The sequence below is a fragment of the Zootoca vivipara genome, chromosome 3 (genome assembly GCF_965207765.1).
Source record: "Zootoca vivipara chromosome 3, rZooViv2.hap1.1, whole genome shotgun sequence".
Taxonomy (NCBI): domain Eukaryota; kingdom Metazoa; phylum Chordata; class Lepidosauria; order Squamata; family Lacertidae; genus Zootoca; species Zootoca vivipara.
The window spans coordinates 84,373,978-84,400,280 of NC_142586.1; the positions used below are offsets into that span (position 1 = coordinate 84,373,978).

Sequence of the window (26,303 nt, forward strand, 5' to 3'; positions counted from 1 at the left end):
GTCTCGACCTGTGAACATAGGAATCAATGGTAGAAATTTGATTTGAATTGCTATGTGCTTTGCCACCAGGAATGTTTAAGAAGTGGCTTGTTTTGTATGTCTCAAGCCTTGCTGCTTCCAAAGCTGCCCAGCAGACACATGGTTGATTGGTCTTAGGAGTGTGGCTGCACCTGTTTTAATAATTTCGCCAGTCAGTTGCTCTGATCTTCCTCTTTTCTTAGGAGCTGGACTACCAGAAGAGACGTATGCGGGAAGCTGGTGATAGATTTGTCCCTGTCATGGGCGACTTCATCACTGTAGCCAGTTTTAGCTTTTCAGAGCTGGAAGACCTTCTGAACGATGCAAAGGATAAGGTAGGAAAATGCTTTTAAAATGTTTGTTCTTTGATACGGTCCTCCAACGCAAAACACATACGAGGCATGTAACTTTGTTTTCATTTTTAATGGGCTGTTGCACAGAGCACATATATCTGTTCTTCACTGAGAAAGGAATCTTGTCTGCAGAAATGAATGGGAGAATGGGTGGCTCTTTAAAGGTCTGTAATTATTGTTTGAATGGCACGTTTGATTAGACAAAGGTACAGAACTGCTGTGATAATGCAACTTACCTGCAACATCCCAATCTAAATACATCCTCCAGTAACAATTGGATAGGCCATGGGTAGGCAAACTAAGGCTCGGGGGCCAGATCCAGCCCAATCACCTTCTAAATCGGGCCCGCGGACGGTCCGGGAATCAGCATGTTTTTACATGAGTAGAATGTGTACTTTTATTTAAAATGCATCTCTGGGTTATTTGTGGGGCATAGGAATCCATTCATTCCCCCCCCCCCATATATTCCGGCCTCTCACAAGGTCTGAGGGACAGTGGACCAGCCCCCTGCTAAAAAAGTTTGCTGACCCCTGGGATTGGCTAACTTTTGATCTCCAGATCTAATTTCCCTTCCAAATATCTAGTACGCAGTGACCCTGTTAGCCAAGATGGGTTCAGTAGACCCAAATGTACCATTCGTAGGATACTTCTGGAAAGACAGGAAAGCACTGAAGAACTAAAACTGTGATAGCTAGCAAGTTGCATATATTGGAAACTGGGGCTGGTATTAGCTTCCCAACGTATCGCCTGGAGCAAAACAGACACTTCTTTTTCCACCTGATAACCTCTGTGTTCGGAGAGAAGCATGTACATCATGTCCCAAGAGGCAAACTGTAAAGCAGCAGAAGAGTAGACCTTCAATTTATTTTCTCCTGACCAGAAGTTGGCACTAAGCCTTCAGTATCTAGGGTGGGGAAGAAACATAAGAAAACAGTATAAAGGCACGAGAATGTTTAAAGGAGAACAAGTCATAATGTAAACAAGGTGTAACAATGGCAAACGTGTCCTGGTTTGCTAGTGTGATAAAGGCAGCTAATAGCACCAAGTAAGTCTGTTACACCTTGGCCCATTTTTTCTCTTTTATGTAAGGAGCTTGAAAAAACACGGGCTCTTTTGGTGTTGTGGTAGAACTTTGCCTGAGTGGCTTGGTTTCCTGATTTTCAGCCACTTCACATTACAGCTGAAGTTGGTGCTTTCTACTATAAGTTGATCGCATCGCATCACACCCCTCGATGCTTTGGGCCGTTATTGTCTCTGCAACATGTGAAATGCCCCTTCTTTCGCAGGCTCCATCATACAGGAATTCATATTTTGGGGAGCCACTGTTCTCCAACTCAGCCTTGTAGGACCGACTGTGTTTTGTGCTAGAGCCCTGATATCTACCTACTGGAGTTTGGTGCAAAGGAATAAAAGAATTCTGAGCCCAGGAGTTTGTTTTAAATGACGAATATGCATTGAGCTTACACACTTCTTCCATACAAAAGCCCCCTCCTGCGGGGGGTCGTTTAGTTGTTGCCTTTCTTAAACAATTGAGAGCAAGTAATCCTTGCTGATCTACTTCAGATCACCCAGAGACCCACCAGCAGATCCCAGGCTACCTTCTGCTCAGCCCAGATGCTTTATGAGCCCTTCAGCCTTGTGCTCTCATCCATTGCATCTGTTGGGGTTGTGGAAATTATTTTCCCGTGCCATCTGATGTACAGCTGTTATTCACCTCACTTTTACTTTGCTAGCGAGTCTGTTTCAAATAGTCACTGTGCACTATTAGGAACATGGCTGCTAGTGCCATTGTAATAATAATAATATTATTATTATAATTTATTATTTATACCCCGCCAATCTGGCTGGGCCTCCCCAGCCACTCTGGGCGGCTTCCAACAGAAATATTAAAATACAATAATTTACTAAACATTAAAAGCTTCCCTAAACAGGGCTGCCTTCAGATGTCCTCTAAAAGTCTGGTAGTTGTTTTTCTCTTTGACATCTGGTGGGAGGGCGTTCCACAGGGCGGGTGCCACTACCGAGAGGGCCCTCTGCCTGGTTCCCTGTAACTTGGCTTCTCGCAGCGACAGAACCGCCAGAAGGCCCTCGGCACTGTAGAGATGGGGAGGGCAGGATTTGGTTCAGTTCACATTGTAATGTGAACTTACCAGACTTAAACTTCCTGAAACAATATGTGGACCAAACGGCAGTTATCTTTTGAAATTCAAACTGCTCCGAATTTTGTGCCGGAGCTAGCCAGCCAATAAATGTGTACAAAAATGGATATGTTTAGGCAAAGTATGCATGAAAATATTTGTGAAAATAACATGCAAAAATGCACATACAGTATTAGGGGAAATTGCTGGGGGGGGGGAGTGCATTAAAATGTTGGATTTTCATGAGGACTTCTTTTTTAAAAAATCACAATCTGATGCAGAAATGTGGAGAAGGAAATTTAAGATTGAAAATATGAGAAACGGAGAGAGAGAGAGACTGAAATTGACAGATTCTGCCATGAGGGGAAAGCCAAGCTGTTCTGATCTGCAGGGCAGCACCACCTAGTGGTGCTCTCAGGTAATGGCGCTTGCTGCCTGGGCCCCAGCTTGACCCTCCAAGTGCAGCGTGTTTAGCCAGCTGTTTAATCCAGCCCTGCTATCTTGTATCATGACACATGACAGGGCCTCACTCTCTACGCTATGTTGTTTCAAAATGTGCCACAGCCCAGCTCTGACCTTTTAAAGTTATAACTGCCTCTCTCCTCTGTGAGTGTGTCTGTTTTTCATGGCTAAGATGAGTTGCCTTGCAGCATAAAAAACAAATGTAAAAGGGGGGGGTTAATTTTTAAAAATGGGAAATGGAAATGTTATAAAAATGAAATACACAGAGTGTTTTATCTGGCTTTCCTCAAAATTAATGTCCTTTATCTTAAAGCAACAAGCCTGTTATTTCAAGCTGTCAGCTGTCTGTCTGTCTTTGAGCCCCAGGTTAATATAGGATTGGTTTGGGTACTGTTCGCATATAGCCCTTTGCTTCCCAGACCCTTCACTTTTTGTTTGGTTTCTCTTCATTAACAGGACCTTTGTTCTTGGGTTGTTTTCTTGCTTCTATTTCTGTCTGGATCCAGTGGCCTGAGGGAATAAAATATATAATGAGCAAGCAAAAGGGAAGAATGAAGGAAAGTTAGCCAAAATTTACATTTCCCCGAAAAGGCCTGGTGTTAAGTGGGAATGTTAACCGAGCTCAGTTTCTAGGGTTACTTACAGGGAAAAGGGCATCTTATCCCTCATACAGAAATCTCCTTAGCCAGGGCAGGAGCTCAGTGGTGGAGCAGCTGTTTTGCATGCAGAAGGTATATATAATTTATTATTTATTATTTATATCCTGCCCATCTGGCTGGGCCTCCCCAGCCACTCTGGGCGGCTTCCAACAGAAATATTAAAATACAATCATTTATTAAACATTAAAAGCTTCCCTAAACAGGGCTGCCTTCAGATGTCCTCTAAAAGTCTGGTAGTTGTTTTTCTCTTTGACATCTTGTGGGAGGGCGTTCCACAGGGTGGGTGCCACTACCGAGAAGGCCCTCTGCTTGGTTCCCTGTAACTTGGCTTCTCGCAGCGAGGGAACCACCAGAAGGCCCTCAGCACTGGACCTCAGTGTCCGGGCAGAACAATGGAGGTGGAGACGCTCCTTCAGGTATAGCCTACTGGACCGAGGCCGTTTAGGGCTTTAAAGGTCAGCACCAACACTGTTCAATTCCTGTTCAATTCCTGGCATCTCCAGGCAGGGCAGAGAGAGACTGCTGACCGAAACCATTGAGAGCCACTGCCAGTGTAGACAGTACTGAGCTAGACGGACTAATGGTTTGACTCTGGGGTTGCGGCGCTCATCTCACATTATTGGCCGAGGGAGCTGGCGTACTGCTTCCAGGTCATGTGGCCAGCATGACTAAGCCGCTTCTGGCAAACCAGAGCAGCACACGGAAACGCTGTTTACCTTCCCGCTTGGAGCGGTACCTATTTATCTACTTGCACTTTGATGTGCTTTCGAACTGCTAGGTTGGCAGGAGCTGGGACCGAGCAACGGGAGCTCACCCCGCCGAGGGGATTCGAACCGCCAACCTTCTGATTGGCAAGCCCTAGGCTCTGTGGTTTAACCCACAGCACCACCCGTGTCCCTTTTACACCAGTAGAATGTCCCTATTTTCTGAGACATGTTGTGAGGAATTCTGCTTGCTTGCTTGTTGTGTAGATCTCATCCCTGAGATCTATGGATGAAGGGTGGTATGCAAATTAAATGAATAATAATGAATGAAATAATGTTAGATGTGGGGCATAGTGAGGGGAGGATTACCTCTTTCTTTCCCTAGCCCCAATCAAAACAGAACAGAAACCATCCATCTTTGGGCTTTAGGTGTCCTGTTTCTAGGAACACCAGTAGCACTGGTTTGTGGTATATTCTCAGGGAGGGCCAAAGAGCAAGGTTAGGTCACACTTCATGGGCCCAAGTCTAGGACAACAAGGGGGGAAGTCTGTATTGGTGATTTCTGCTTAGATCGGAGCTAAGACTTTTTTTTTTTACTGTGTGCTACGTTTGCAGTAGGAAATGCATTATCCCATGTGTGTGCCAGTAATTAAACCAATTAAAATAAACTAAGTAGTTATGCAGTATAATGCGTAGCTTGACTTCCAAAGACTACCTCTGAGTTGTGAGCTTTGAAGAATCATAACATAGCCTAGTGAAAAGAAACAGATCCTGCAAAACAATAGTCCCTCAACACAGCGGGGGAATGCCCATATTACGCCCCATGGCATATGCTTTACCATGGCTGAGAACCTGAACTGCGTGTTACCTCACATAATGCTTAATCCAGCTCAGCAAATGAGAGCTTTCTGTCTATTTGTGCTAGCAAAGTCAGTATCTTCCAATCGTGTAGCTTTTCCATCACTTGGTACAATTTGTTTCTGGTGTTCTGAGGATTAAGAATCCAGGGTTTATTTTCATCCCAAACTGGATTTAATCATACTGGGGGAGGAGAATCAGGTTCCTGGTTCTGCTAAGCTAATTGACATGTCTCCCCACAGCAAAGCCAATCATGTCTGGAAGTGGCTGCATGCACATTTGCCAACATAATGTTCTCAACGAGAGATGCTTAATTCTAATTGCTATAACATGCCCCATCAATCTGTCACTCTGTACAATCATGTGCACAGCTACTATTCTTGAACCAAGTTCCTTTTCAGCTTCTACTGGAGGAGCTCACAGCTTTCACTCCTCATCAAGCCCTGAGCTGCCTTTGGAGCCAGGAAGGGAGTATTCTGTCCTTAACAAAACCGGAGCTATTTCTCATGCTCACTTTACTTTCTGACTTTCTTTCCCCACCCCCTGCTTTCCCCCAAATAAATAAATAAATAAAAATTATATATATATCTCCCCAGATGTGCTTCCCAGGGCCTGAAATGGCTCCATTCTCAATGGTCTCTCTGTGTTTGTTGAATCAGGAGTGCTGTCTCCACCATGGAAACTTCTTGCAACTGGCCAGTACGAACAGAGGCCAGAAAACTCAGAAATTCCATGATACTGTTCCTTTTAAAAAGAAAACACTCATGAATGAGATTTTTATCAACACTGAAATGGGTCTTGCTTTAAAGGCTTTGGCCATTAAGCTGAAGAACAGTGACAGTCATTGGGATGGAACACCTTTCTGTGTATGGATCTAGCTTAAAGGGAAGGAGCACAACACCTCACCCATCGTGATGTAGAAATGTACTGCCTCATCCTTGTTCCCAATGATCTTCCCCCAACCTGCAGGTGAAGGACCCCTGGTCCCCTCTTCCAACCAAAGAGGAATGCAGATAATGAGATTCCCCCATCATTATCTGATTATCTGCCTCTGTCTCTCTTCCGTGGGTGTTGGGAGCTACTGCTTTCCTGGCGCACCGTAAAGAGGAAGCGACAACAAAAAATACATTTACTTTGTGTATTACAAAGCAAAAAAAGCAGTTCCATGTTTCTGTGCTCATAGACGGAGGGTGCAATGGCAGAATGAGGCTTTCTCCTGATTCATGGTGGGTTCTGGAATCAAGGAACTTGGCAGGCGGGTATGCATAGTATCAGCAAGGAGTATTTACAGGATAGGGACAAAAAGCCGCGAGTACAGAGAGAATTTGTTGCCAAGTGTTGAAACACATTGGGAAGCATTTCACAGGCAGCTGGGATCAACAGGATCCAATGAACAAGGAAGGGGGACCAGAATTCAGCGGATCTTCTGAGCCAAGGAAGTGCCAGTACAAACCAGTAAGTCTTATCAACCAGAGTTGCCTATACCGTACAGCCTTAGAGTCAGACACAGGTCAAATTTCAAAACGCTTTTAAGATGTTCAGGTCTAATTTCTTAGTCCTATTCCCAAAATCAAACTGCTGAATATGCGAGTTACTGTGGAAGTAAATGATGCCTAGGTTGAGGTTCCATTAAATGATGTTTGAATGGGTTAATTTATAATAGTCACGAACCTCAGGCTTCCCTAAGAAAATATGAGAAATCCTAACCACCAAATACCTTTCCTCAACCTACTTTGGTCATTCAGTATTGGTAAAGTTGTCTATTTTAGCCTGTCACTTAAAATCTTATAGGCATTAGTGGATGATATATTAATAGAATTGAGTGACGTGTGCAAGAAAGCAGAACAAGGCTGAGCAATGAAAGCCCTAGTCTCAGAATGGTGCTGTAGACCAGCAATCTGGCTGTGAAACAGAGAGGCGCTTGAACACACAAAGTTGTTGGTCACTCAGAACATCTCACTGGGTCGCAGATAGTTTGGTTGTTACTTAGATTGATTTTACTTGAGGTATTGTTTTATTGGGAACTGCTTTGAAATTCTGTTGTGTTTGTGAGACGCTGCATATAAATTTAGCAAATGAAACTAAATATGGGAGTCAGTACCTAAAAGGGGAGGATAAATATTCCCTAACATATTGAAATGGCTCAGATATTGGGAGAGTAGGGGAAGGCAAATAATACGGCTGTTCTTCTGAATGGCAGCCTTGCATTCGTCATCATATCTAGTTTGGCCTAATTGAAGAAGGATCTGTGGAGGGAAGAAGAAAGCAAGTAAGTTCAGAGTTTGGGTTTATTTGCTTTAAAAAATAATGGCTCAGCCACTTTTGAGATGGAAAAGGAGCTGTGGCAGACAGTTCTTCTCAGGGGAGAGAGAGAGAGCCTTGCTGTGTTCCCTTTTGTTTTGAGCATTTAACCATTTGCAGGAGCAATCATGCCCAGTCTTAATGGCATCTCATGGGAGAGAAATGCCCCCTGTGTTATCCTTGATTGTGGCTTCTGCCATGTGAAACTCTGCATTACTCACTTACATAAAAGGCGAGCATAAGCCACAGGCATTGCTCCAGCTTCAGTAGCACCGCTACTGAGCGAATGATCCAGGAGGACACAAGAAACTAAGCAAAGTTGCCTGCGGTGGTAAAGATTTTGACACACAGGGAGATCACCATTTCTGATCTCAAATGAGATTATTGTGTCATTTCTTCTAAGTCAGGCAGTTTCTGGAAAGAAATTGCGGCAAGCTGGGGAGTACACAAGCAAGCTCAGTTTGTAATGCACAGAGGGTTGCAGGGTTAAGGGCCTGTTGTCAGGAGGATGTACTGGAAAGGGAGATCGTACATTTTGTGTTCAACAGAGAGGCTTATTGAGGTGGTGAAAAGTCATGCGTCATATGATGTTTAATCTTGCTCATTTCTTCAGCTGCTGTGAGGATAAAACTACCGTGTATCTCATGATGTCTACATCCATGCGGGTGTGGAGGAGAACCAGAATGCCAGTGTTCATGGAGTATATATTTAAAAATGGAATATTTAGCAGACCTAACAAAAAACAAATGTTGGGGGAAAGGACTGGGTGAGAAAAAAATCAGTGATTGCTGTGATTTCACCAAACCAGATCATGGCTGCCTTGTGACAGATGCAGTTGGCAGCTACCAAATGCTTCTTTTAGCCTCTGCATTCTCCTTATAAAAGAATGAGAGTAAAGTCTCCACACTGTCCATTCTTATTTACTACCCTCTCTCCCCCACTCATCAACCACATGGTCTAGCCAGTGTTTCATTTCTCCTAGGAAACAACCTTTTATATTGGGTGTGAGGTCTCTTAAAGTAATTGTGCCACAAAATCCCTGTTATCAAAATGCTGTGCTATTCCTGTAAGAGCCTCTTTGCACTTTGCAGGTAATCAGGAAGGAAAGAAGTTGGGCAGAACCTGGGGGCTGTTTAACTGTTGTCACTGCCGCCACCAGCAATTCAGATTTGAATTTATACCTAAGGTGTTGATGTACCTGATGACCTGCTTTGTTGTTGCCATATGAGTGTGTGTGAGAGAGTGTGTGTAAGAGTGCACAAACCACTGCTCAAGCCTCACAACTGTCAGCTTCAGTAACAAATTCTTACATTCAAGTCAAAGCTTATTCCCAACTCCTTCTGGCACCCGTTTGCTTGTACTAGGAGAAATGTTGCCACCAGTTCTGGCTCGCTCGCTCATTACACCAAATAAGCAATGCAGCATGGTGCCTGGCAGATACCGGCAGCCGCTTTATTGTGTCTCAAGATGGCCTCATGAATAACGAGAACTGCAGCCTTAGCTGCTTCATGCTTATTGTGTGGCCTGCCCTAGACTTCGCTAGCCCAGCTCTCCAGACTGGTGAGGCAAAAGGACCATTAAAATGACAAACCCAATCCCTTGGTTTGCTAGGCACCCATGGGAATTTTCACTAGCAATAAAAATAAGGGGGGGGCGCGCATTTCACTTCATAACACACTTGTGCCTTTTCTTTCCTGTTCTAATTGCAATCTGTCTGTGGTTTTTTAAAATAAATAAAAAAATCTTTCTTCCTTTCTCTGACAGTACGCCAAGGCGCTGAAGCACTTTGGAGAGCATGAGGGTAGGATGCAGCCAGATGAGTTTTTTGGCATCTTTGACACCTTCCTGCAGTCCTTCACAGAAGCCAAACAAGATCTGGAGAATATGAGGAAGAAGAAAGAGGAGGAGGAGCGGAGGGCACGCATGGAAGCCATGGTGAGGAGGACTCAAGTGTGTTGGAGCAAAAAGAGAGCTTTCTTCTGGGAAGTTGTTTTTCCAAGCATCTTGGGACACGTCTGAGGACAATGTGTGCAGAGGGACATGTCTTCCCTCTGCACTCCCACACACAGTGCGGCCAGCTGTCCTGCACCATTGTCCCATCTGAGCTCATATCCTGCCTGCCTGTTGGCCTCTCGTTTTCATGCTTTTGGTCCCATGTGCTCTGTGTGGTAATAATCTGTCCCTCTCGCCCACCTTTCAGTACCACAATGTCTACATGCTAATAAGAGACAATGCACACTGTGCCGTACAGACAAGAATGAAAATACTGGCAGTTTCCAATGAGAAACAGTGATAAATACCAAGGGAAGGTTCCACTGTTTGCCATAGGAAGCATGGAGAGTGATAAGTTGCAAACAGAGCAGCAATTCATGATTTCCCATTTGACCATAGCTGCCAAGTTTTCCCTTTTCTCACGAGGAAGCCTATTCAGCATAAGGGAAAATCCCTTAAAATAAGGGATAACTTGGCAGCTATGCATTTGACCTCTCCTGAGTCCAGTCCTTCAACCCTTGACACCAGAAATAGAATCTGGCACAACACCAACCCTGTGGTTCTAGCACTCAACCACTCTCCCCCCCCCCCATTCCTGCTGGTCAAAATGTAAAAATATGAGAAGTCCAATTACGGATCTCCAGGCATAGAGCTGGGGCAGACTGTTGTCTGTTACCTTATGCAAGAAGACACCTGCCATGCAATTGATTTCTTACTTGAGGTCTTCCAAGAGCTATTGCACGCTGCCTTTTGGTTTGGTAAAGATGATTCCCTCAGCTGTGTAATGCTCCAATTCATTCCCTTTGCTGATTCTGCTGCTAGAGTGCTAATGCTTGGATCCCCGGGGGTTCATGTGAACTGACCTCCCTCTCCTAACCTTACAGCTTTCCCAAGCCTGAGAACCGTTCCTCAGCATTCTTCTGCCTCGTTTCATGTTGCCAGCACTTTAACCCTAGCAGTGTTGGTCACTCCAGCCTTGCTAAGAATGAGGTCTGCTTTTCCGAGCCCCCTGTGAAAACACCCTTGTTTTCTCCAGCTTAAATGAGCTTGGTGGGGTGGGGTGGGGTCGATGTGGGGATGTAGGTCTATTTTGAAGAAACTCTTTTCCAGTGAATTAGTATGCAGTTGTGTGTGGTTTAAAATGTCATGAGCCCATAAGTGTGAAACAACAATAAGGAACAGTTTTAGAAGTGTTGAAAGGCAGACTGTCCAACACACAACCAGAATGGGAGGAGAGGGCAGACCCTTGATTTCTAGGAATGAGAGGCACTGGCAGGTCATCAGTACTGGAATTTAGGAGGGGAACAGTGGGGGGACAGAAGGACTGTGTGTGGCCAGGGCAAAAAAGAAGCCCTGGGGTTTCTGGGTCACAACTTGGGATATATTCCTGACTCCAGTGAAATCAGTGGGGTGTTATCTACCGAGTTCAAATACAGTCAGGGTCATGTTTTGACACCCACTTCCTGTGTGGGTGGGAGGAGGAATGCATTTCTCTCTCTGTCTCTTCCTCCCAAACATTCAATCACACAGGGATGGCCTGGATTTGAGGTATAAGGTCCTGCTTCAATGCTTATGTTTTCATCAGCAAGAGTCACATGACCCCCAAAGCGACTTTCACAATCACTGCTCTTTTATTCACGAGTTGTCACACTGGCTTTTATAAAATTGACACATAAGTGGATCGTGGCTTCCAGCCAGAACATTCTCTTTCAAAGGGGTTTTCTCCAATTCCATGCTCATTTTTATTTTTTGATTTGGCCTTAAAGGAATGCCCCCTTGCTTTCTGAACTCATGGGGACGATGTCCTGGGCTGCCACTTCATTAAAAAAAAAATATTACTGAAGAATTTCTGCACCTTCAGTTTTGTAAAAGCTGTCAGAGTGACCAACCAAGCAAAATAATAGAGATTACATTCTAAAAATCAGTTATGCAAAATCGTAAACATGGTCCATGGCAGTAGAATCCCAAAATCAATATATAGCCTTCATTACTAGTAGGTACTGATAGCTTTATCTTCCCAGAATTCCTCTAAAGCTATCCCCCCCTTTAAAGCTAAGTTGATGTCTATCAGTACGTCTAGTAGGAGTGAGTTTTATTGTCTACCTGTGCTTGAAGTGTGCATGCACATGAAAGCTCATACCAATAACAAACTTAGTTGGTCTCTAAGGTGCTTCGGGAAGGAATTTTTTTTATTTTGTTTTGACTACGGCAGACCAACACAGCTACCTACCTGTAACTCGATCTGTGTGAAGAAGTACTTCCTCTCGTGTGTCCTTCACCTTCCCACATGCAGCTTCATTGGATGAACATGGTTTCTAGGGTTGTGAGAGGGAGGGGAAACTCCCCATCTCCACTTTCTCTTACTAGCATAAATTCATATACACCTCTATCATGTGCTTCCTTACTCACCTCCCGCCACAAAAAGCCCCAAACTTTTTACTTTTGAAGTTTTTTTAATATAAAAGCATTTATAAACCACTTAGTATCCTAAAATCTCCTAAATTGATATAGAAAACTGCAGCATAAGAACATGAAAAACAGATACAAAATTAAAATAAACAGTAGGATGCCCATAAAATCCATAATGGATATTATGTATGCATGTACATTATGTTGCTTGTTATGTCATAAACCACCTTCTGATTTGATAAGGTGCGGCATATAGATTTCCTAACTAAAACAATATCATTAAAAGCAAGAATGAAAGAGTCCAATCTAATGGGAATGCCTAGCCCCCCCCAAAAAAAAAATTTATATGGTTTGTGGTTCAAGAAACATCAAATTCTATAGAGCTTTTATGTTGTTTAGTCGTTTAGTCGTGTCCGACTCTTCGTGACCCCATGGACCATAGCACGCCAGGCACTCCTGTCTTGCACTGCCTCCCGCAGTTTTATACAAGGTGTAAATATCTCTGTTAGTGACTTCAGCAATACATTTTTTAAAATACATTCCCTGTCAAGTTTAAATCCATGTATATATGTCTGTTTCTCCCTCAACAGCTAAAAGAGCAGAGAGAAAAGGAGCGGCGGCAGAAGAAAGCAAAGGCTGGCAGCGTCTCTGAGGAGGGAGGGGGAGAGTTCGATGATCTTGTGTCTGCTCTGAGGTCCGGCGAGGTCTTTGACAAGGACTTATCAAAGCTCAAGCGCAACCGCAAGCGTTCAGGGAACCAAAACTTGGAGACGAGCCGGGAACGGGCAGTGACAAAGCTCAATTATTAAAGGAGGAGGAAGCACAAAGGAAAGGAAAGGACAAAACAAAGACTTATTGCCACAACAAACGAGTCAAACAAGATGGCGGAGGCTGGCCAATATCTTTGCCCAGGAGACTTGTCTATCTGGTGGCTTTGTTTACTGTTTCCAGGATGAACGGGCCTTCCCATCTTGCTCTCTTCCATAGCCATATAATCTGGAATGGTTATAAAAGTGCCTCTCTACAGCCCAAGGGATTTGTTTGGTGGACGAGTTTGCTTCTTGACATTTCCCCTCCCAAGTTCCCCCAGGTCCCAGTGGCGGAACACAAACCATTGGGCCTTCTGTGCCGATTAGTTATGGGGAGAGAGAGAGACTATGGTTTGCTCTGTGCCAAAGTGTACACTTAAAAAAAAAGTTCTCCATCTATCTGAGAAAATTAACAATACATTTTCAGGTTGGTTTGCTGAACCCTCCTGCCCATCCTAGGCATCTGTTGTGGAGTGGTTCTACAGCGCTGCAGCTCTGCTCTTCCCCTGGATTTACAAAAGGCCATTGGTCGAAGCCTGAATGATGTTTTTCAATCTGGAGAAATGTTACTTAGTGGCCTATATCATATAAAGCAAAGCAAGTGATGCTGCGTCAGCGGAAGTAGATGGAACTGCTCATCCGAAGAAGACAGACACAGACTGTTTGCGACACTCCTTGTTTTTTTCAGGAAGCATGGATATTGAGTCTTCAAGGATGTGCCCAGCCATGAGAAAGAATGAGGGAAGGATGAACCACACTCGGAAGAGCAACCGCAATGGGTTTCGAGCCAGTTCAGTTGTCATTGCTGAGCAATGTGGTAGGGAAAGGGTGGCAAATAAGAATGTTCACAGGTGTAAATCTACATCATTTTGTTAGCACAATAAAAATGGTTATTGGGACTGGCAGAGGTAGGATATTTTTTCCTTTTTTTAAACCCAGACAAATGGAGTTTGTCTGATGGTTGGAAATGGGAATCCTCTTTGTGTTGGCAGCCATAACTCTACTGGGATGAACTGGAGCTTACACTTTAACAGGCTGGCCTTCTCGGAAGCCCCAGGACTCCCAGAAAGGGCTGCACAATTTTAATAGTAGTAGTAGTAAATAATAACAACAACAACAACAACAACAACACACTGCATCAGTAAATCGCTGGGGTGTTTGAGGACTTTTCCATCTGGAAGGGAGTAATGGTAGACTCAAAGGTGGCTTACCCCAGTGGACTTCGAAAAGAGCACATGTAATTAATCCAAAAATAATTAGTTGTTCCACAGTGGAAACTATCTAACATGCACAGCCAGAACAGCGAGAGGGAGCATACTAATATCTTCCTGTTTCATTGTACCTATATGGCTGTATGGCAATAGAAGCATATAGCGTTAGAGTCCGTATTTATCTTAAAGAGGTGAACAGGCTGCCATCTTCCCTCAAGTGAGCATAGGAAAAAGAGGCGAGAAAGAGCTGGGTGTTAAGCCTAGCGATAGATGGTCATGCCCATTTCTGGAAATGAATGTGTCATCTGTGAGTGAGAAGTCCTTGGGACTCTTTGGGATTCCCAAGAGGCTCAAATTGTCACTTTACAGAGCAATCCTATGACCTCTTTGTGGGTGGGAGAAGCTGTGGAAGAACCACCACATCTGGCGCTCTGCAGGTTCACTGCAGCCAGGGTGGAAAGTGAGGGGCAGCTTTCCTCCCTGTCTTTTGACCTTCCCCACCTCCAAACTGCGACCTCCGCCATAACGCCCTGCTCTTGCCCCCACTGCCAGTGGGGAGCCATTATGCAATTTCTGTGGCCACACAGTAGACCTCCGTCTCTGCTGACCCGTGGGCCTCAGCCACCCTCCCAAGAAGCATAGGATTGCTTCCCCCTTATCACCTGCTTTTTGTTTGTATCAAAGTGTTATTTAATTTCAAGCTTAACCTTGAGTTTGTAGAGCAGACGATGTCTGCATCTTGAGCACTGCCTGATCAGTATTCTATGCAAACCACATTAGAAAATTGTAGAGGGAGGTTGTTGGTCAGAACATCAGGAACACTAAATCAGATATCTAGGAACATGCAGAAGAGAGAGAAGCTGCCTTATTTTAATGTAGTGAATTTCTGAATTTCTCTGTTCATGACATTCCAGAATCCAGCACTTCTGCTTTGACACAGACAGTGAAGAGCCGGTTAATCTTACAAGGGCTGGATGCAATGTGCTCTCTTCTTTACTATTCCTCCCTGTTTTGAAGGGCCTCTCTTTTTTTGAAACAAACCCACTGCAAATAGACCCAAGCACTTTTTTTAAAAAAGTTCTTTCTAAAAACTTTTCTTTTGGGGTGGGGGGATTTTACAAACTCATACTTTTGGGGGTATTCGCCCCACCTCCAAAGTTGATGAAATAGACACTTTTAAAAGAAAATGTTATTGCTATCTCAAGCTTCTTGCTGAGCTCTGTAGTGGAGATGTAGTACTGTGATAATACTGTATGTATTGTGGACACAATGTTGAGACTTAAGCTATATGTGCCATAAAGGTAAAGGTAAAGGTACCCCTGACCATTAGGTCCAGTCATCTTGCTCTATAGGCCGAGGGAGCCGGCGTTAGTCCGCAGACAGCTTCCGGGTCATGTGGCCAGCATGACTAGCCACTTCTGGCGAACCAGAGCAGTGCACGGAAACGCCGTTTATGTGCCATAGGGGGAGACAAATTAGTTTAGTTTGCAGAGAAGCCCAAGATAACACCCCCCCCAGAATATAAACATTTGTTTTCTTTCAGCACTGTCTTTCCCCACTTGCTTAGTTTCTAAAGACTTTAAGGCCTGCAGAGAGATTAATTACAAAGGATAAATCCCAATTCACCAGCTTAGATTCATCTGTGACCCTCACCCTGAATGCGAAAAAAGAGAATAATCTGATCTATGTTTCTGTTGATGTGGTTTAGTCTTATGCTGATGCCATTACCATAACACCCATTCTTTCTGGTTATGCATTGGAGGAGGGCCAGGCTGGAGCCTGCTGGTGGCTCTCTCTGTCAGTGTCCCATTTCAGAGGGGGCACGCACCCCCTCCATTTTGGGTGGCAAGGAAGCTTACCTGGTGACAGGCAGCAGCAGGTGGCATGCAGCAATCACTTAAAAATGAATAAAAGCACATGCATTAGACCTGAATCAGCTTAAATCCAAAGCATTTTTCCCCTCTGAAAAATAAGTTGCAAGTTCTTTAGTCGGGCTGCAGGACCAGTGCTCAGGGATGATGAGAGTTGTAGTCCAACAGCACCTGGAGACTATAACTCCCTTTAGACTATAATTCCCAGCAGCTACAGCCAGTGCTGCTGGGGCTCCTGCACGTTGTAGTATAAAACAATGGGGAGGCACAAGTTTGGGGAAGTCAGATCAAGAGAATGCTTGAAAACACAAAATCCCAGAGTGCTTTAATGACTGCAGCTGGACTTTGCATCTTCTCAAATCTAGCTCTTCAACTTTTCCTAATACTTATGCATCATCACTGTTGTTTGTGGTTGACAACAAATAGAAAACCTACAACAACATACCGTCTTCTGTAGACTTTGGTTGCAAAGTGTGTCAATGATGTTAGGACTGGGCTACCCGGTATGTGTTCCTAACCCAGGTGGGCGTGCTAATCCAAATACATCGCCAGTTAACAGCGATGGCAATACAGTAGCAATTCAGGTTTAGAAGTCTCCTCTGTTGGTTAGATCCAAATGGTTCATCTCCTTCCAGCCAATGGAGCATTTCCCAGGGAAAAAGCATTCCAAGTTTTGCAAGGGGTAATAAAAACCAAAGTTTGAGTCCGCTCATCCCAGAATCTGCGGGGGTGGGGGGTGGGGGCATGGCAAGGGCTTAATGAGATATTTCTAATTTGGAATACGATATTTGCAGGTCTTTTAGAAGTATTATGTTTAACAAAGTGAAGGAGAGCAAAGCTATTGTTCTGCAGAAGAGCTGTGGCTCTCCATGCCCCCCTCAACTTCTTTGGGCAGACCTTTTTCTTTCTGTCCCCCTCCCCCAAGGTATAGCCCAAAAGCCATTGAAATAGGTTTATATCTTATATGTTTCCATGAAGGGACAGGAGATCGGTTGTACAGTTCTGTTATGTACATGATGTATGCAGTTCTGGTTTTTTTTAATGTTCTAATAATTAAAAAATACAATTTTAGGAATGTTTTTAGGGGAACCCTGTAAATGCCACACCTCTATTTATTTCGCCTTATTTTAGTTTGCTATTTTTGTGTATACACCGCATTGCAGCCATGACTATTGAGACTGCACCAGTATATTTGGAGCAAGCAGAGTTCCATACTTGGCACAACTCAAGCAGGATGGGTGAGTGGGCCGGGCTTCCATTGAAGGAAAGATGTCAAGCTCAGGAGGCTCTCCCTGCACCACACGTGTTGCAGAAGAATGAGGAACAGCCTTAGCCAGTGGTCAGGGACAAAGGGAGTTGTGGTCCAATAACAGTTGGAGGACCACAGATTCTCCATCTCAACAGCAAACAACCTTTTTGGGCAACCATAACACAAATGAAGTCCAAAGTATATGCCACTGCCGGCCCAGCACGCATAGACATTTCTCAGTGCCCTTGTGTGTTTTTGCATCACAAAGCTGAGCTGTAGAATGGGCAGCAGCGTTAAACAAGGGAAGCGGGTGCCTCCAGGTGTATCTGCAAAGTCTATGCATCTGGTCCCCCCCCCAGTAGAATGAAGATGTGCACCTTCTGTTTTCCTTATCTTCTATGCAACAATGTCCCTGGCTCAAGGGCTAGTTCCATGAACACAGCCAGCCAGCTACATCAAGGGCGAGGGAGCTGTGACCATCCAGATGTTGTTAGACTACAATTACCATCATCCTTGACCCCTGGGCCATGCTGGCTGGGGCTTATGGAAGGCCAACATCATCTGGAGGGCTGCATGTTCCCCACTACTGAAATATGTTATTCTGGTTTGACTAATCAAAACCAGTAATATAAGTTAGGTTGCCACCACTATTCTAGCTCAGAATTTTCATTTGTAAAGGGAGGAATTCTACCATTTTAAGAGGTAACTAATCTGCCTTACACCATCTTGTATATCAACCTGGCAAGTGCCCCTGCCCAAAAACTGTGTGTGCTTGCATGTTTTCATCTTGCTCCTCTAATGCTTTGGTGTCTCCTCATTTGTTGGTCAGTTTAAATGAAATTAAATGTACAAAACCTGTAGCATCCTTTTTATCTGCACCTTTTTATAAGAATATAATGTAATACTAAAAAAAAAATTAAAGATATATTGCCCCTATTTTATTCCACTGAGTTATTTTGTTCGGTGAGCCAAACAAATTTAAGCAATAAACTCTATTAATGTTCACTAAAACAAGCATTATTATATTCTTCCTTTCACAGCAACACCTTAAGATTGGACTGATTCAGTCCCTACCCGTGCTAAAGTCTACATCATCAATGCAGCAAGTAGGATCGTGCTATTATTATTATTATTCACATCTCATCTGGCTGGGCAGCTTGTGTAAAAACATAATGAAACATTAAACACCTCACGCCAAATGAATTACATATGAAAAAGTATGACACCATCAAAGAATGATGTTTCGCAACTTCAACACTAATTGTATCATAATCATCACCATTAATTTCTATTCCACATTTTACAATAGAGCTTACAAAATTGAATGCCATGCATGTTGATTTCAACTCACAGAGTGGAACACCCTTGCTTTCTTCCTCTAAGTTCTCCAGCTTGCTCTGGGGAATCCCCAATCTTGCAGAGCAGATTCTGCAGGCCTGTGAAGGATGTAAAGAATGAGGGGGAAATCACAGGCCCATGGTGTCCATTCTGTTGTTAGATGGACTCTTGCTGATTTATTACTGGTTTCACCCCAAAGCAATACAAACCAAATGAAATCAAAGCACCACACAAACCAGCCCCACCACAAATCCACCTGGAAGTCAACACAACTTTGTTGTTTAGTGGTTTAGTCGTGTCCGACTCTTCGTAACCCCATGGACCAGAGTCAACACAACTACATCACAACTAATCATAAAAGGCTTGCTCTGTTTTCCATAGATTGAAGAGTTTCTCCTCCTGCCCCCTGTGCTTCATATGTCTTGTTGTACAGCCACATTTATACACAAAACAAGTAAGACCACTGCAGTTAATGACCATGTCCATGGGCAAGTAGAACATTTTTCTTCTAAAGCACTTCCTAACCAACAAGCTACTGGGCAAAGCCAACAGCTGCCAATGTAGAAAAGTGTTTTCTTGATAGTAAGAAAAGGATGTATGTAGGTATTTGTTCAAAATGCAATAGCTGGCTGCTGCTTGATGACAGTTGAGGAAGGAGCCTTAGGACTCGGGTTCTTTCAGACAACCTACGAACGTCCAACCATTTCTCTCTGCCCTCACCAATGCTGCTCTCTTCACTATTGTCATGTTCTACAATACCACAGCTGGCTATGGAAACCACTCAGAAAGTTCACAAAATGGCTACTCAAAGAATGCCCCTAGCAAGCTGGAACAGCATCTAATTCCTTATGGGTTTTCCAGCTCCTTAACAGTCATATCTTGAGTCTGGAGCAACATATCCTGGTCTCCTTTCTACTCTTCAGCAGAAACAAAAATGAAACTTCTCAATAAGCACCAGCTCACCACAAGTACTGCTCTCCAAATGGAGCAGTCTGGGGTTTCAACCACAGCTGACTGCATTCCCCTTGGCTAGTCCAATCATTTCTTGCCAAGTCTGGGTAGTGGGAGTCAGACAAAGCACGTCCCAGCATTGCTATGGGGTGAAAAGGAGAAACTCCAAACCGGCAATCTTAATCTCATTCATAAACAAGCTTCTTTCTTGGTGAGGATGCTGCCAACTCCTATCTGTTCTCCATTAATCTTCCCCCATCCCGCAAGAAAAAAGGGATGGGACTATAGCAGGAGAAGCTGGGGGATTCAATCTGGCACAGAAGCCATTTGAGCTGTCTGGGTTTTATCTCAAACCAGAAACACCTAGATCCAAATTGTGCAAAGGGAAGGTAGGCGATCAAACAAGCTTCACAGTGTAAAAGTGAAATGGGCCAGGGTTTTCCCATGGGAGAAAAGGCAGACAAAACTTACATATGGTGAACATTCATTCCAGCCCTGTTAGAACCCCAGAAGGAGAGATTATCTAAAAATAATAGCGTCTGAATCACAGATTGATAGACCTGAAAGGAATTTGTCAGTGATCCCATCCAAACCTCTACTGTTCATATCCAAATTTGTTTATTACATTCACATTCCATCTTCCTTCCATCATGGAATCCAAAGTACCCCAGAGGTCTCCTATCCAGTGCAATCCCTGCTTAACCTCTGGAAGATGGTGGCCTTGGATGTCTGCAGACAACACCCTCTTCCTTCCAGAATAGCCAAGGGCTGGGGGAACCTGTGCCCACCAGTTGTTACTGGACTTCAGCTCCCATCAGCCCTAACCATTGACCATGGCTGGTTGGGGCTGATATGATGTGAAGCCCAGAAACATCTGGACAACTACAGGTTCCTCATTCCTGGACTAGTCCATCATCATACAGACTATGCTACATCAGAAGGAATGAGGCAGATCAAACCAGATGTTCCGTCAAGACAAAGACAAATGAAAGGTTCTGAAGAAAACTTAAGTTTGCTTCTCAATGAAAATTCGCTCTTCCAACTGGAAGATTTCTTTATAAGCCCCTTTGCCTGATTTTTGTTTTTAAGCAACTTGCTTATCAGCCACATAAATAAATATTGTTTCCCTGCTGTTTAAATCTTCACATGAAAATATTACGGAGGACCAGATTCTCCATTCCAAGCCCTTCTAGAGTCTCGATGCTGCATTTCACACAAGCAAAATTCCCCAAACACCTTTTGAAAACACACATTACAATACTCCAATGGAAAGGTGAGTAGAGCTTGCATGTGTCAGTGCGACTGGCTCCTTGTTCTCCTGTGAATTTATCAGTGTGCACAGCATGTAAGATGGACAACAGCCCACAGGTGGATACAGGAATGCTTCCAAGCAGTGCTTTTTTTTTCTGGGGGTACGCATACCGCTAAACATTTTGTGAATCTAGTTTTGGCCTCATTGAGGGGCAGTATTTTAATAGGAGTAGGAAAATGAGAGTACCCCTAAACATTTTTTTAGAAAAAAAAAGCACTGAACAACCTTTGACTTCTTCCCAGGTGTATTGAACACCCATTACTAACACATCCATTATATCTGCATTGAGCTTCAGTTTGACAGCATTTATCCAACCAATCACAGATTTCAGACAACCACTCACGTCTCTTCAGTGAAGTCCCTGAATGGGCTTCATTAGAATATAGATGGCACCTATCTCCCAAACGGTGAATGATCTCCCTCACCATCACTTGTAAAAGGGCATTTTAGCCTATCATTTCCTTCTAGGATGCCGTAGGGTAACAGGTAGTTATACCCCTCCCCATTATCCCCACAACAAACCTGTGGGGTAAATTAAGCAGGGATATAGCAACCTTCGGCCAGTCATTCAAGGAGCTTCAGGTCTGACTGGAATTTGAACTTGGGGTCCTAGTTTGCCACTACCCACTCCACCACGGTGTCTCTCATACAGTTGTTAAACAACATTTCTCATCTGCCACACTAAAATACATCAACTAGAATCAATTACGCAAATAAAGCAGATTCCCCCAACTCCATGCACGGGATTTGAGCTTCTGTCATACAGAATTTGGATCTTCATTCTATTCTGTGGCCAAGAGAGTGATTTGGCAAAACATTTCATCTGGAAAAGAGGAGAGAGGAAGCTTGCAGTCATTAGGATGCTGTTTTTATTTTTGTAGCAGTGATAAATCTGCCATCATCTGAGAGATGCTAATCAGGTCTTTGTTTATCGAGAAGGGGAGATGGGAGGGAAGGGCCATGGCTCAGTGGCAATGCATATGTTTTGCATCTGCAAGTCCCGGGTTTTAAATACCTGGCCACTTTGGATTTTTTTAAAAAATGATCTCAAGTAGAAGGATCACACCCTAAAGTACTGCAAGGATAGCTTTCTACAGTAACGACAGACTGTTCCAAGACAAGTCCTTAAAATTCTAGCGTTATGCAAAGGGCAAGAGATAATTCCACCAAATTTGGAGCAGAGAATTTCCCCAGAAGCAATGGTGGGTGTTTTTTTTTTTGGCCAATGCTTGTTCTCTTCACCAAAGGGATCTCTCCCCACCCCCTCCCTCTACCTTCCACACTTCTGCCAGCTGCATTTAATTTTAGCCATCTCACTCATCTTGGAGCATCTTCTTCCATGGAATGCAAGTTCTAAAGTAAATAAATAACAGTTTGTTGATATGAAATCACTGCCCAGAACCACACGGCAATGGATACAGCAGCCAGTTAGGCTCTGGTTCGATTCACGTGGAACCACTTTATACAGCTGCTACATCAGCAATGCAATGCTGCTACCTCCTTCCATCCCTACTTTCTGGCTCCACTTTTGCCAGAGGCTCCAGGAAAAGAAACGCAACAATGAACCCAGCGGAGGCACTACAATCTATGTTTTAAGAAGGAGCATTTTCATGCCATTCCTCTTTAGCTGTTTTTCCAGCACTACCCTTATTGGCTAGGTGCAATTAATGCTTCTACTTGCTTCGCACTGGCAACTATTATGGCACTGTTACTTTTGCTGCTGTCTTGAAACATCTCTTGCATTTTTGTACGTCGCATCGAGTCTGTCTGACAAAGGAGTCTTAAGAATTTTAATTTCAAAAAGCCAAGGGCTGAAGAAGCAATGGCTCTCCAGTTGTTGTTGGGCTCCAACTCCCATCAGCCATACTCCTGCACAGCCAATGGTCAGAGCTGATGGCGGATCTAGTCCAAACAAAAAAAAACACGCAGAAGGCCACAGATTCCTTAGCCTTGTCCTAAGAAGGATGAACTCTAGAGGCACTGCCAGGACCACCCTAGGAGATCTTGGATGTTATTGTAAGCCTATAGTAAAGCAATTGCCAACACTCCTCTTCCTTACTATATTGGGAATGGGCCAAATCACAAACAAAGCATAAAAGTTCATAGTGGAAAGGTAGCAAAATCTTGCCCCACCCCCACAATACTTATCTGGCCCAGTGCTTAGACCAGGCATCGCCAAACTGCGGCCCTCCAGATGTTTTGGCCTACAACTCCCATGATCCCTAGCTAAGAGGACCAGTGGTCAGGGATGATGGGAATTGTATTCTAAAACATCTGGAGGGCCGAAGTTTGGGGATGCCTGGCTTAGACCAACTTCAACCACTGCATCTAGAACAACAGGTAAGGAATGGCAGGAAGACAATGTATTCAATAAGGGCTCCTCGTCTCCTCTCTCAGCAGAACTCAGCTCCTAATTTTATTTGAAAGAGTCCTCTCGGGTAGCCCCACATTGGTCACATCACAACCCACCCACTGAAGACCAATGGTTGGTTACCTCAGAGGCTACACAATTACACGCAATAAAATGTGCCCCTTATCCAAACCCAAATCCAACATTCTCACCACCAACACAGGGTATTTGTGTAGTCCTTTGTGTCTTTTACTCATTGCTGTGGGGAGGTTCTTCGCGTATCCCATTACTGTGCAAGTACAATACATTTGGCTGCGTGTCAAGAACATTTCTGAACCACTGGAAAGGTTTGTCTAGGCACTTGCCTTCTGTGCCAGCAGGCCTCTTACAGCTTTGCCTGAATTCTCTGTGAACTCAAAAGTATGGAGGCTTTGGCAGCGTTCTGCCTTTTCCATTGACCACAATTGGGAGTAGATCTGGGCAGAACGGAGTCTCTCAAACTGCCAGCCAGAATAGGAGACACGAGACTTTGTGGGTAGCAAGAGTTATCACCTCTCCGCAGTCATGTTCATTCGGTAAAACTCTGCGGACACCCTCCCCTTCCCCCTCGATCTGTGCCAACAACCAATGCCACACACAGTTACAACTTCTAATATTTCTGTTGAGTACCATGACTTGGCTGCAGAGCCACAGATTATTGAAGCTTAAATCTTGAGGGGAAGCGGGGTTGTTTGCTTTCCTGAAGTAAAGGACATTGGCCTGGAGGTCTGTAAAAGGAAACCAGGGCACTCTGTCCAAAGCATTAGCAAAAACAGCACATACTTTCAGGATAAAAATGTGCCATTCGTGTAAAATACTCAAGGAATAATCTGGCCGTTTACCTAGTCTGGTTTTACTCAGCCGTACTACCCGAGAACTCGGAAAAACACAACAGCTATCTTGTTAATTAATCAACAAAGCTAAAATTAATCTGTAATTTTGTTTACCTCATGGTGTCAGCAGCTGCCCTCGGAATCTTGACGCCCCTGATCCAACCGTCCTTAACCCCTGAAAGAGGAGGAGAAAGCTACTTCAGAATCAAACAAGAATAACTGTCATAGATATTGGAACATTAGTATATAGATCATTTCACCCCTTTTGTGTCTTGCTCTATTCCTCTTGCTACAATTAGCACAACACAAAAATATTACCAGCCCTTTTCATAGAATCATAGAGTTGGAAGAGACCACAAGGGCCATCCAGTCCAACTCCCTGCCAAGCAGGAAACACCACCAAATTATTCTTGACATATGGCTGTCAAGCCTCTGCTTAAAGACCTCCACCACACTCCTTGGCAGCAAATTCCACTGTCGAACAGCTCTTACTGTCAGGAAGTTCTTCCTAATGTTTAGGTGGAATCTTCTTTCTTGTAGTTTGAATCCATTGCTCTGCTCCGTGTCCGCTTCTCTGGAGCAGCAGAAAACAATCTTTCTCCCTCCTCTATATGACATCCTTTTATATATTTGAACATGGCTATCATATCACCCCTTAACCTTCTCTTCTCCAGGCTAAACATACTCAAGCTCCCTAAGCCGTTCCTCATAAGGCGTTGTTTCCAGGCCTTTGACCATTTCGGTTGCCCTCCTCTGGACACATTCCAGCTTGTCTGTATCCTTCTTGAACTGTGGTGCCCAGAACTGGACACAGTACTCCAGGTGAGGTCTGACCAGAGCAGAATACAGTGGTACTATTACTTCCCTTGATCTAGATGCTATACTCCTATTGATGCAGCCCAGAATTGCATTGGCTTTTTTAGCTGCTGCATCACACTGTTGACTCATGTCAAGTTTGTGGTCTACCAAGACTCCTAGATCCTTTTCACATTTACTGCTCTCAAGCCAGGTGTCTCCCATCCTGTATTTGTGCCTTTCATTTCTTTTGCCTAAGTGTAGTACTTTACATTTCTCCTTGTTAAAATTCATCTTGTTTGCTTTGGCCCAGTTGTCTAATCTGTTGAGGTCATTTTGAAGTGTGATCCTGTCCTCTGGGGTATTAGCCACCCCTCCCAATTTGGTGTCGTCTGCAAACTTGCTCAGGATGCCCTCAAGCCCATCATCCAAATCATTGATAAAGATGTTGAATAAGACTGGGCCCAAGACAGAACCCTGTGGCACCCCACTAGTCACTACTCTCCAGGATGAAGAGGAGCCATTGATGAGCACCCTTTGGGTTCGGTCATACTAATGTTCGGTCTTATTCCCTAGAACTAGTAACACATTGCTTAGGGATGTGTGCATAAATCTGAGGGATAAGCACTTTTCAAATTACAATTTCTGCCCTCACCAACCTGGTTAACCCTGTTGTGCTCTTCCTTGTGCTTTTCTATGCATCCCACGAATTTAATTCCTGGTATCTTATCAAATCCCAAGCCTTGAAGTCAACTATCCAAGCTCACCCATTGGAACACCTATTGTTATTTAACCCTCCCCTTACGTCATCAATCCCCCTTTCATATTTATTTTGCCTGGTTTTAGACATCAAGCCTATTGGACAAGAAGATAGTTCTGGTTTATTGTTGACATGGTGTACAGTGGAACCTCAGTTTATGAACACCTCGGTTTATGAATTTTCGGTTTATGAACGCCGCGGACCCATCTGGAACGGATTAATTCTCTTTCCATTACTTTTAATGGGAAAGTTCGCTTCAGTTTATGAACGCTTCAGTTTATGAACAGACTTCCGGAACCAATTACACCCATGTTTCAGTTTATGAACGCTTCAGTTTAAGTACTCCGCGGACCTGTCTGGAACGGATTAATCCACTTTCCATTACTTTCAATGGGAAAGTTCGCTTCAGTTTATGAACAGACTTCCGGAACCAATTGTGTTCATAAACTGAGGTACCACTGTAATACATTTTGAAACAATGAAATTAGGCATGGTGTGAAGAAAGCACATAGAGAGAAGTTTCTCGCCCTTTCTCATAATCCCAGGATCCAATGATGCTGAATGGTGGGAGATTCAGCCCAGGCAAAAGGAAGTACTTATTCACACAGCATATAGTTCAGATATGGAATTTGACATCAGATGTAGTGAGCGCCACCAACAATGAATAGGATATTAATAGCTAGCAGTCATGATGGCTTTATATTACCTTCTGTAACAGAGGCAGCATGTTTCTGAACACCAGTTGCTGGGAAGTAACAGAATGCCGTTGCTCACAGCACGCTTGTGGGCTTCCCCCAGGCACATTTGGTTGGCCACTGAACTAGATGAACTTTCGGCTGAATCTAACACAGCTGTTTGCATAAAAAAAAGTGGTGGTAAGTTTAAACTTTC

At 43.9% G+C, this 26,303-nt stretch overlaps 1 protein-coding gene and 1 long non-coding RNA gene across 8 annotated transcripts in view; one reads left to right on the plus strand and one right to left on the minus strand.

The window, feature by feature from the left end:
* Positions 1-15,422, plus strand: part of DAAM2 (dishevelled associated activator of morphogenesis 2) — a 212,942-nt gene extending 197,520 nt beyond the window's left edge. For 4 of the 7 annotated variants that reach the window (XM_035108128.3, XM_088666584.1, XM_035108129.3 and 1 more), the window contains 3 exons: positions 222-353; positions 9,258-9,428; positions 12,485-15,422. In XM_035108128.3, the coding sequence (XP_034964019.1) occupies positions 222-353; positions 9,258-9,428; positions 12,485-12,703 (522 nt within the window). In that variant the 3' untranslated portion in view covers positions 12,704-15,422. The remainder of the gene's footprint in view (positions 1-221; positions 354-9,257; positions 9,429-12,484) is intronic. The other 3 variants (XM_088666585.1, XM_088666586.1, XM_035108131.3) reach the window with 1 other exon arrangement.
* Positions 15,423-18,342: 2,920 nt separating this feature from the next.
* On the minus strand, positions 18,343-26,255 carry LOC148686333 (uncharacterized). The gene is made up of 3 exons (XR_015949112.1): positions 26,119-26,255; positions 23,972-24,032; positions 18,343-18,470 (listed from the first exon to the last, which is right to left on the minus strand). It is a non-coding gene; the product is annotated as an uncharacterized LOC148686333 (long non-coding RNA).
* Positions 26,256-26,303: the final 48 nt, after the last annotated feature.